Genomic DNA, 12,462 nt, shown 5'->3' with positions numbered 1-12,462 from the left:
TCAATGACCCCACTGGATGATGGCAAGATTATTTTGAAGTCACCAAGGCTGACCGCCTATAGCTAGGCTCTATCCTCCCTGAATGTGGCTCCATTCTGATTGGCTGGTGCCTGTGCCATACTGGATATTAATTGTGAAATATTTTGACTCTTACTTACATTCTCCATGTGAAGGCACAACGTAGTGAGTCAAAATTACCTATAATTAATTGTTACATTTCTTTCTGATCCCAGCTACACATGCTACCAGGAAATCTAGTGAGTTTTTTCCCCTAATATTTTTAATGTTTCATTTTAAAAGTTATTAAATGTAGCTCCTAACCATTTATTTTCACACCACCAAACATGTTTTACCTATGCAGGTATGTCTGCTGTTTAAAAAGAAGTGTATCCAACTTTTTATTAATTAAAATTAATTTTTTTCACTAATGTTACTTATCCTTCTAAACAGTTCTATGCTTCCTAGAATCTTGATGTCTCTTTTTGCTCTCTTGCCAGAAAGAGGGGGGCGGATTTCTGCTGTGTGTTAATTAAAGTTAGAAGTCCAAATCCAAGATGTTATTTGAAGCAAAATAAAGAAAAGATAACAGAGGATAGAAGGAAGGTTTGCTAACTCTACTCTTCATCTCAGTGGGTTCTAGACATTTGGGATCCTATTAATTTATTAATTTTGAAATTAATGACAGTAGAACCCACTATTTGTTGGTAATTCATCTTGGATACTACATGATGCTTTATACACAGTGGTGTGTTTGAGTCAGTGTGATAAGTTCATCTTGAGGTTCGTTTGGTTGGTTATGGTGTTGTGTGGTCTGACTGCATGGCAAATTTGGTGACATACCCACTGCTGGCTGAGCCAGTCCCTGTCAGATTTTATGACCTGTGAAGGCTGTGTGTTGCTCATGCTGAGCCATCCTTTATTATTGTTACTATGGAGCCCTGAGTTATGGAAGACTGAGTGAGAGAAGTATTTATAGAGAATCTGTGCTGATTTGCTGTAAAACTTTGGTCACATGGCTTCTCGATCTGTTGTGCAATGAGAATCAGTCAGGTATATTATCCCACAGTGACCTTGGTGCTGGCCATCCTGGTCTACATCACTGAGCACTTGAGTCATGAGGATGTCAAGTGAGCATACCTGGAGTCTGGGCCTAGTTGTGGACTCAGCAGGGTGAGGACTGGTGAGACAGCTAGCTGTAGGGGTGAGGATAGCTGAGGATATCACATGTCAGGTTGAGAGAAGAACAGTCTAGGCGATGGTGGTGGGAACTCCCTATGTGTGTGTTAGAAGGGTGATGGAGACCTAATTGTGATTTTGAGTGAGTATCTCCAGAAACACTGAGTCCCTAAGGGAGCCAAGAGGCCAATTCAATGGTGCTTGGGAAATAAATGCTCAAAGGACTCTGTTTTGTTATTACCTATTTGTATCTTGTCTATATGTTTAATTGGCCAATTTCACTATGAAATCCACTATAACATGTAAAACTTCCTCATCTGGTGAAGGATTCTGAACTGCTGGATCCTTCCAGAGACAAGATGAGGAAACCATGGAAGACCCACTGGTCCTTGCCATGCATTGTCATGCAGGAGATGTAGGAAAGACCCTACCTCTCATGGCAAGATCATGGGGACTCACTCAGAGCTGTATCCTAAAATAATGCCTAGTTCTTAGTAAGTGCTTGGAAGATGTTATTTACTAAACAAATGAATTTATATGATAGTCACAGCATGGGCTCTCTTCCATTTTCTCTGGTTGCCTCTACTTTTTCTATCCTCTTACCCCATCAGCTACACCATGAGTCTCTTGGCTGCACTTCTTGGTTCTTGCTCATTTAGTCCTGCTCCTCACTCTTGCATGTCCCTATCTCAACCACCCTCCCACCATTTGTGCCCTTTTGTCTGTCACATCACCTAGAAAAATATCAGGATAGGAAATGTGGGTTTCCATGGCAGTACAAAGAGGAATTGAAACATGGCCAAAGCCTGTCTGTCCCTTTCCTCACAGACAGTTAGAGAATCTGTGTGAGCATTTCCCTCTTGGGCCTTGACCAAAGCCAAATTGTATCAGATAATCATGTCCTGAGTCATGTGTAATTTTTATTCTGCCCCTGGCTAAACAGTAGTATAGTTGCAAATTATAAACTCATTTTCCCCTACCCCCTTTCCTCATTAACTTGATTCTTCAGTTATTGTTTATCCTAAAAACAGTCAGGGGAAGACCCCATGGGAATCCTCATTTCTGAACAGAGTGGGAATGACCCAGGCCAGAAGTCTAGGCTGCCTGGTCAGGTGGCCAGCTCCCACAGGCTCCTTATCACATGGCAGCTCCAGATGGTTTACTGCTGGGATTCTTTCTCTCCACCAGGCTTGGGCTCCCTCCTGCTTTTCCTCCTTGCTCTCCCCACTATGAGTTCTGTCTCTCATTTTATATTCCTCCTGGATTATTATATTCCCCCATCCCTGATGTCTCTGCATATTTCTCAGAGGCTCCAGGAAGAGTTGGTGGATGAATGGATCTTCCCTCCAAGCTGTCACCAAGGATGTCCCTTTCCTCTCTGGTTACATCCCTAGATTACATTAGCTTGGAAAGATGGGAAAAATGATTACTATTTCCCAGGGGTAAAAATAGAAAAAGAAAGCATCCAGGAAAAATTTTAGGAAACATAATTTTAGCACTATTGATCCATTAGCCACACATTTATTAAGTGCCTCTATAAATCTTTGACTTCAGAATATAAACTACTGCCCTGGTTTGTCCTGGACCCCCACAGTGCTGAGCTCTACATTACATGGTTTCATTTTCTGTGGTTGGTGTAATAAATTACTACAAACTGAGTGGCTTAGGGCTGATGATGTAGCTCAGTGATAGAATCTTGCCTAACATATGTGAGACCCTGGGTTTAAACTCCATCACTGCAAACAAACAAACAAAAAGCCTTAGTGGCTTAAAACACCATGCATTTATTATCTTATAGAGGTCAGAAGACCAAAATGAATTTCATGGGCCAATAGCAACTTGCTGTAGGGCTACACTTTCCTTGCAGGCCATAAGGAAGAATCCATTTCCTTATCTTTTGCATCTTCTAGAAATGGCCTCCATTCCTTTGCTCATGGCTCCTTCTTCTACCTTCAAAGTCAGCAGCAGAGAGGACTTTGTGTCCTCTCTTTCTCTTCCTCTCCCCGTCTGTCTCTTCTCTGTTTCTATCATCAGTTTGTCCTTGACCTTGACTTTCCTGCCTCCCTCTTCCACATATAAAGAGTCTTATGATTTCATTGACACCACCAGGATAATGCTCTCCCATATCAGCCTCCTTGACTTCAGCCCAGCTGTAAAGTCTTTTTTTACCATGATGTAAGGTTCCAGGAACTAGGATACAGGCATCTTGCAGGAAAGGGGTGTTATTCAGATTCCCACATCAAGGAAGCTCTACTCACATCGAAACTTCTCTAAAACACAAACATCAGAGTCAACTTTCGAATGCCTTGCTTTCTTTTCAGATGCAGAGAGAAGTTGCTTATGCAAGAGGAGAAGGCCCTGGTGCCTCTCGGCCTGGATCCACAGCTCATCCACCCCATGCAATTCCAAATTCTCCTCCATCCACTCCTGTGCCCCATTCCATGCCTCCCTCTCCATCCAGAATTCCTTATGGGGGCACCCGCCCCATGGTTATTCCTGGAAATGCCACCATCCCCAGGGACAGACTCTCCAGCCTGCCAGTCTCCAGATCTATCTCACCAAGCCCAAGCGCCATTTTGGAAAGAAGAGATGTCAAGCCCGATGAAGACATGAGCAGCAAAAACATGGCAATGTACAGAAATGAGGGTTTCTATGCTGATCCTTACCTCTATCATGAGGGACGGATGAGTATAGCCTCATCCCACAGTGGCCACCCCCTGGATGTCCCTGATCACATCATCGCCTATCACCGCACAGCAATTCGGTCGGCAAGCGCTTACTGCAACCCTTCCTTGCAAGCAGAAATGCACATGGAGCAATCACTGTACAGACAGAAATCAAGGAAATATCCAGATAGCCATTTGCCTACTCTGGGCTCCAAAACACCTCCTGCCTCTCCTCACCGAGTTGGTGACCTGAGAATGATAGACATGCACGCGCACCATAATGTCCACGGGCCCCCTCACACCATGCAGCCAGACCGGGCCTCTCCCAGCCGCCAGTCCTTTAAAAAAGAGCCAGGCACCTTGGTGTATATTGAAAAGCCACGGAATGCTCCAGGATTATCCAGCATTGTGGACCTCGGGCCTCCTCTAGTTGAGAAGCAAGTGTTTGCTTACAGCACTGCGACAATCCCCAAAGACAGAGAGACCAGGTATGGCATGGGGGTGGCTGAGGGTGTGGTCTGTGCTTCTGTGTTGTCAAGAGTTGTTCTCTCAAGATCAAACCAGGAGAAAAAGTGCTGAACACTAGAAAAGGTCATCCTTCCTCTGTAGAGCATTCCCGAATCAGTAGGGTTCAGTGTGGCACATCAGTAGCCAGGCTAAAGGGGACAGGCGCAACCACAGGGGAAGTCAGTCCTTTGGTCCTCACAGCATGGTCATTGACATCACTCTGAATTATTTGGAAGAAAACTGTCACTCACAGAAACCATTCAGACAAATAGATCAAGAGATCCTAAAAATTGATCTACCACAAAAAGTAAGCAGGGAGTGGTTGAACTGTTTGCAAGGGCAATTTGTATTTTTCCTTTAGAATGCAATTTTGTTTTCTCGTCTGGTTTGGGGAAGTGGAAGGAACACGTCACTGCCTGTCTTCCAGGATGATAACGTGTGAATTTGCATTGCTTAGATTTAATACTTATTTGGGAGTGGTGCTGAAATCAGCAGAGTTTTTCTAGCAAACAAAACACTGAGTATTTAAATTTCTTTTAAAATATGATTTATAAGTTATCAGTCCTGAACCTTCCTCCTCTATCTTGAAAACCCTCCAAAACTATAATGTAATATTAGAAAAGGCTAATTTTGATACAGTGGAAGTCTGTGTAATAATTGTAATCATAAAATCTAGTCAACGAAATTGAGGCCAATGAAGGTAAGCATCTTTCCTGTTGTCACATGTGAATTTAGAAGGAGTATAAAAAATAAGAATCAGATATTTAGTTACTCAGTGCCTTCTTAGAACCAGGGCTCCTCAGTAAAAATGGCATTATCACTATTACATAACTTCATAAATAGAAGTCCAAACTTGTGAGTGGAATGTGGACTGCCTGTTTCCAAATACAAGTCAGAAAGCTCTGTCCCCTCTAGCAGAATTTTGTCGTGTAAAGCTGTCCTTCCTTATTTGTTCATCACAAGGAATCTCATGGCAAAAAAGTTTCAGAAGAATGGAACGAGAATGGACATGAACATTTTGGGGTCATTAATGCAACAAATTCCAATTCTCACAGTTAGAGAAACAGCATGGTGACTGGGTTGATTATGTAGAACTAAGAAAAATTAAGGATTGAGGAAAGTATTCATTGACTCTTTTCCAAAGTCCTTAGGAAGTGAAATTCTAAGAGTCAAAGGAAGAGACCCCTTTCATAGTAGTGACAGCTAAGAGGTGTGGGGTACACATTCACTGTGGCTCACTGGAACAAACCAGTGTCACAACCAGAGAGTCATCTACCAGGACATGCTGTAGACTTGGGAGCTGTGATCTTTGCAGAAAGGCAGTAGACATGTCCCTTAGGGTGGCTGCAAGGGGGGTTGGGAAATGATGTGTTGTCAGGAGAGTAGGACTTAGAGCCACAAGAATTTAGTCCAGAAAGCAATAAAAAGAATCCACCTTCTAGTTACGATTCTGAGAACCAGGGTCCATCCTCCTATTGTCCCACCATTCTACCCACCTGGGGGTGGCAGAGGACCAAGAGCTCATTCCACTAGGATCACATCTCCTGGGCTCTGAGCCAACAGTGGTGTCATCTGTAGGTGCCACACATACATAACCTGAGTGTCATTGGGCCATTTGTCAAGGGTCTTGGCTACTGGAGAGAATGAAAGAAAGGAACCCACCACAGACCTGTGGACTATTCTCTGTGTTGGTCCCTGACAGAGTCTTGAAGGCCATCAGTTTTCAGTGTGGTCACAATTCCTTTAGGACCCCACTGGCTTTTCAGAAAGACTTTGCCAACTTCAGAGACTCCACGATACCCAATCTCTGAAGATTCTATGGAGTTTTGTCTTACATGTTAGAAAACCTTTTTAGAAAATCCAAATGATTATATATCTAGAGTAGAAAATGTTAGGAAGACAGGCTGCTCACCTGAAGTGCACTCATCACTGTCACATTCTGATGGATGACTAAAATTAGGAATGTAACTCTGCATCTTCACGTTCTTCCCCTCCCCAAGATGTGAAATAGCAATGAAGAATTTTATCTCACACATCTTGTCTAGGTGATTCCTCACCTGTTAATTAACTGCACAGGGTGGATTTGGAGTGCTCGTACATGTGTGAGCTGGCTAGACTCCATTCTCCTGTGTTCCCCCACCCACACCACACACACACACACACACACCATTTAGAGCAGTCGTAGGGCAACTCCCACACTCTGTCAGGCATGTGACTCTAAGGATCTAAGGGACCTGGAACCTGTGACTTCAGCCCTTCTGCCGTTCTCCCCACTGTTACCTAATCAGGTATCAATGCAGATCGAAGTGTGGGGCTTGGCATTGTCCTGCTGTCCAGTGACAGCTCTGCGTCTGGCACTGAACTTTTGGAGGGCGCAGGCATGGTGACATGTCTGGAGCACAGCACTGCTGGTCTTCTACAGCTACTGATGGCAGCTGCCGTCCACCAGGGGCCTTTTCTGAGCCAACCACACTACAAAACTGTGTCTGTACTACACGTGATATAGTTGTAATTATGGCCACAGAGATATGTACTAGCACCATCCCCACTTTACAGATGTGGAAACTGAGGCTCAGAGAAGTTAAATAGCTTTCCTACCATCACAAAGCCAGTAAACGGCATAAAAAGCCCAGATCCATTGAAGAGTCTCTTTTTGTTGGACATGGTGGTGCATGCCTGTGATCCCAGCACTTGGGAGGCAGGAGGATTGTGAGTTCAAGGCCAACCTAGCAATATAGTCAGATCCTACCTCAAAAACCAAGGGCTGAGCATGTAGCTCAGCGGCAGAGCATTTGCCTAGTGCACACGGGGCCTTGGATTGAATCCCCAGCAGAAGGAAAAGAAGGGAGGGAGAGGGAAGGAAGGAGGAAGAAGAGAGGGAGGGAGGGAGGGAGGGAGGGAGGAAAGGAAAGAAGAAGAGAGAGAGAGGAAGGGGCATCTGTACTTTTCACCACTGTGCAATATTCTGCCTGGTGGCCACAGCAGAGAAGTAAATTAAGGAGTGAATTGTGAGCATCTCAGCCAGAATCCTTCAGAAGCTGCTTCAAGACTAGATGCTAAGTGACTGCTCCCAAAGGATATTTACAATCATAAACATGGTAGAATTTGCATAATTATACTGCCAAATATATGCATGCCATTTAAAATATAACTGCCCTCGCTAATATACGAGCTCAATTATGCAGAAGTGGGGAAAGGAAGCAGAGAACATTCTTGCTGGATTTTATTTGCAAAAAAAAAAAAACACATCTGAGTTCTATGTCAAAGAAAAAAAAATAGAACAAGGGCATCAGAAACAATTACTGAAGCACAAAATTATAGTGCATTGTCTCATTTCTCCCATGACGTGATTTTAGAAATATTTAATCTGGATAAGTATTTTTAAGGAGTGTTCAACCCCTTAAAGTCTAGCTTCAAGAGTACATGGTATAAAGTGCCAAATCAATTTCTGTTGCAATTTCATAATATTAAAAAGCAAATAAACCTGAGAGCGCTTTTTATATGAGACTCTCAAGTGAAATTTTACATCTGAGATGTGAAGCTACAAAAACACAGGAGGGAGATGGGGAAATCTGTAGTTTTTCTTTCTTTGGGGCACTGCTGTGTTCCTATTCTGTCCCAAAGAGCACTTCAGCGTAATAGCCCAAATAACTGCAAAACGGTAGGTCACAAACAGGAAAATACTTCTTATATATCCCTACTCAGGAGACATCTGACAGCTTGTTTGAAAGAACATGATTTTATAACAGCTCTGTTGACATGGAAATGAAGCGCTAAAGACTAAGTAATTTAATCATTTGTGTGTGTGTGGTACTGGGATTGAACTCAAGGCCTTGTGTTTCCTAAGCAAATGCTCTCCCACTTAAGCCATGCCCCTAGTCCTTCTTGCTTCTAGTTTGTTTTTCAGGTAAGGTCTTGTGCTTTTGGCCCACCAGTCCCTGACTTTGATCCTCCTACCTCCACCTCAAAAGTAGCTGGGATTATATCCATGTTCTATCATGCCCAACCCTATTCAATCTTGATTCATTTTTTCTTTTAGTCATGTACTTGTCCTTATGACATTGGCATCCTTTCTTTTTAATGATGCTTCAATAAGTGTCTAATATTGACAAATCAAGAAGACCTGTAGACAGCATAAGCGATGGTGGTGTCTCCTTCAAGGAGCCCATGGACCATGGAGTAAAGTGACAGATCCCAACTGCTTTCAGTCTCATGTCTGAGCTGCTAGAAGATGATGACCTTGAGTGTTTAGGAGGCTTCCTCCAGATGCTTCCCCTGCAGCTGAGACTCCAAGAGGAAAGTAGGTCCGAGTGACTATGAGAGAGTGACAAGGGAGACAGTGTGTGACAGATGTTCAGTGCTTGAAGCTCTGCCTTTCCTTGGCCATAAAATTACTTCATTAAACAGCATCATTATCTCTATCCACAGCACATAAAACAGCCGTTAAGAATTGTAAAATTCTAAGACATTTATGTTTTGCTATTTTCTATTTGTAGCTTGGATCATATAATGCAAAATATCTTTATCAAAATCACACTCAAGATTCAAAGGTGCTTGTTGCAAAATGATTAATGCCTCTGCTTCCAAATGGGTGACAGATTCCTCCAAGTGGAATATTGGTTTTCATACACAGTGAACTTGGTCTGAGATCCTAGTTTACACTGATCTTCACTTAGAGCAGCTAAATTCACCAGGTAGGAAAGAGGTAACCTGGGGAGCAAATTCTTGCCCTTGCCTGGGTCCCTATGTCTGGAGACAGAGAAGTCACCTTACTGTGATTTCTGAGGGACCTCAGCGTTAGAAAGCCTGATCCCATGCCTTTGGCCAGACTGGAAGAAGGGGAGAGAAAACGTGTATGTGGAAAGAAGCCTGCATACTACCTGTGCTTGTGTCTGTTTATAATCATTTATATCGCCTTCTATTTGCAAAGATTAAATGTGATTGTGTTGGTAGCTTTGAGAGGAGGGATGTCCTTGGTTTAGATGAAAGTCTGCATTTAGGTTTATGTCATTTACAAATGTCCACTGCGACAGCAGACTGCAAAAGATTCTCTGAACTATGCTTTCCCTTACTAGAGAGCAGTGAGTCTGAATGATCGAAAAAAGAAGGGTTTTTTTGCTTCTTTCTTGCATATGTAGTCAAAAGTGAGCTACCTCAGAGGTTCCCTGAGTAGTTATACTTGGTACCTCTTAAAGCAGGGCTTTTTAACCTCCACACTGGTGACAGTTTGGGCCTGATGCTGCCTTGTGTTAGACAATTCCTCTCCCCAGTCCTGCCCTAATCACAACACTCCAAGATATCTCCAGACATTGTCATGTCCACTGGGGGGCAAAATGTCTCTAGCTAAAGAAGTTTGCACTTTTTCTAAAACCTAATGAAGTTTAGAAGTGAAGGATTGCCCCATGCAGAAGCAATGTAAATTCTGATATTTGTGAGACATTTATCGTGGTAATTGCTACTTCACTCTTCCCTTTACCTCTTGGCAGAGCAGTTCTTTATTGTCAGAGCTTACTATTACTACCTCAGTTCATCCATCTGTCATCAAATACTTACTGAGAGGCAGCAACAGCTAGTGAACTTCAAAGCCAGGTGCTTGGGTTCAAATCCCAGTTCTATCCCTAATTAGCAGATGGGGTCTCCTCAAATCATGGGATCTTACTCTGTCTCCATAGTAACTACTTCTCAGGATGCATGGATAAGTTAAGTGCCTGAGTGTTCTTTCTACTTTGAGCAAAGCACTTTTCTAAATGCTCCTAAAAAGCCAGATAGATACACAGAGATGGCAAGAACAGGGGTTTTGGCCGAGTGGGAATATAATATGAATATAATTTGAATATAATACCCAAAAAGCTAAGTTAAAAGAGTAAAGCTAAAAGTGGGCAGAATAGAATTAGCTGGGCAGAAAGACTGAAATTAGAAAATCTAGAGTATAAAACCCTCTTAAGTCCATTTCAGGACAAGACTCGGGGTTGGACTCTTGTGACTCCAGCAGCTAAAAGCCAAGCCAGGTTTAGGGCATCCTTTTAAGTCCATCGTGTGGTTGATGGTGAAGACCTTCATCCAGGGGTGGTGGAAATCATGAGGTTACGTTTGATGCCTGGTGGCGCCTGGCTGACTCAACTGGTGTTTGAATTGCTCTTCATAGAGCTCTAATTGTGGATCAATAGCTGTTTATTGAGCCCCTCTCCTGTGCTTGGCTGTGAACTGGATGTTTTCCTGGGCACGGAGAAACTTAGATGTGGTTCCCATACACAAGAATACAAACTATGAAAATGATCACAAAGCGTTTAAAAATGTGTGTCCCCACACGAGCCATGCCACAGTGAAATACCAGAAGCTTTCAAAGCAAATGCCTACTGAATACTTGGTTGGAAAGAACACCCATGATTTTAGGATTTCATCCGGGACATTTCTCTGGGCTTTGGCAATGATAGGCTGTTTGTGTTGTCATCCTGAAAGTGACAGTGTCTCCTAGACAAGTAGAGAAAGATGAGGCAAACATGACAAGCCCATCATGTCTCCCAAAGGCTTCAGCTCCAGGGAGCAATCTCTTCCCAATGTCGCCCAAGTCCAGCTGGGAAGTCAGAACACATTTTCTTTGAAAGCAACGCAGAACAAAAGGACTAATAACATAGTGGAGGTGGAGGAGGCCTGTGGGGCCAGCTGGAAACACAGCCGCCTCTTGTTCCAAGTCCTGAACGATGAAAGTACAAGTGAACTTTTCAGTTACAAGCCTGCCATAATTTGGGTGACTGCTGGTCCATAATTAATTCCAAAGTAGTGATACAGACGACAATTGCTAAGAATTCAGAATAGGGAGCACTTTGCCAAAGTTCTACTGATCTGGGAGCTGTCATGAGATTAACAAGAAGGTCTGAAATTTAGCCGTGCATATAATGAAAGGAAAAAATATCATTTGACAAGGCAGACTGGCCTTTATCCAAATTTTGCTGTATTTCAACCATTGCAGCCCTATAAAAATGACATCACAGCAATGCTTTGCTAGTCAGGGAAATCAAATGTGTGCACATCGATTGAATCATTGCTTTAGTCACAGGAATATAAGTTCATGGTTAACGTGCTGGCTCTTCCTGAGACTTCCAAGTGCAGGAAACAGATGTCTGATAAATGTACCTGACCTGACAGATTTATGAACATAGCACTACTCTTACACCAAAGATAGTCTATCCAAAATACCAGAGAATGACTATTACTTTTGTGTGTACGTGGTACTGGGGCTTGAACTCAGTGCCTGTGCTTACTAGGCAGGTGCTGTACCACTTGAGCCACACCTCAGCCCCTTTTTGCTTTAGTTATTTTTCAGATAGGCTCTCGATTTTTGCCTCTGACAGTGATCCTCCTATCTGTGCCTCTTGTGTAGCTGGGTCACAAGCATGAATCACCATGCTCACTTTGTTGGTTGAGATGGGGGTCTCACTAACTTTTTGTCCAGGCTGACCTTAAATTTCAGTTCTCCCAAACTCTCTTTCCCAAGTAGCTGGGATTATAGATGTGAGCCACTGCACCTGCACCTGTGTTATTTTAAAGAAAGTAGTTTCTCAAAAGGAAAAGCCATCAACTGTCACTAATTTGATCGAATTAAAATATGCCTCTGCATCTCTTTGGAATATTAATGAGGTGCTGTCAATCAAAAGCCTTAAGTCTGAAACCAGAAAAGGAAACCTGACTTGCCTAAATGCTGTGAGGTTCAAATCATCGCCATTCCTCGCCAGCTAGAACCTCTTAAAAGAGAAATGTCATAGTTCAGGTGCAGATCTAGCCTCCTTAAAAGATGGCAGAGTAGTAACAGTGTGGCAGGTGCCCCACCTAAAGGTGGGGCTTGTCTACTTAGCTCATGGCACAGCCACATGGCTGGATAATCCTGGGGCTCATTAGCCACACGATGGTGTCTCTTGTGACTTGTCCCTCTATCTGGCAGAGTAGGGGAGATTTATCCCTATTTGAACTCTGGACTTTATTTTTTATAATAATCCAATTCAAGTCTAAGCATTAATTCTAACTTTCCAAAGTGGCAGGTCTTAAAGTCTATATTGCCCACTACGCTGGCGTAAGCCAAGCCATTCGCCGTAAATACCTTCTCCCCTTCCTTGTC

The 12,462-nt window shown here is 43.1% G+C and overlaps 1 protein-coding gene across 24 annotated transcripts in view; it reads left to right on the top strand.

Moving 5' to 3' along the window:
* The window catches only part of Kiaa1217 (KIAA1217 ortholog), a 444,456-nt gene that overhangs the window by 380,275 nt on the left and 51,719 nt on the right, over positions 1 to 12,462 (top strand). For all 24 annotated transcript variants that reach the window (XM_074056502.1, XM_074056503.1, XM_074056504.1 and 21 more), the window contains one exon: positions 3,498 to 4,330. In XM_074056502.1, coding sequence (XP_073912603.1) covers positions 3,498 to 4,330 — 833 coding nt within the window. The remainder of the gene's footprint in view (positions 1 to 3,497; positions 4,331 to 12,462) is intronic.

Source organism: Castor canadensis, chromosome 15, assembly GCF_047511655.1.
Source record: "Castor canadensis chromosome 15, mCasCan1.hap1v2, whole genome shotgun sequence".
In the NCBI taxonomy this organism is placed as follows: Eukaryota; Metazoa; Chordata; class Mammalia; order Rodentia; family Castoridae; genus Castor; species Castor canadensis.
Note: the sequence above shows the minus strand (reverse complement) of the source record. Positions and strands in the feature narration are given on the sequence as shown.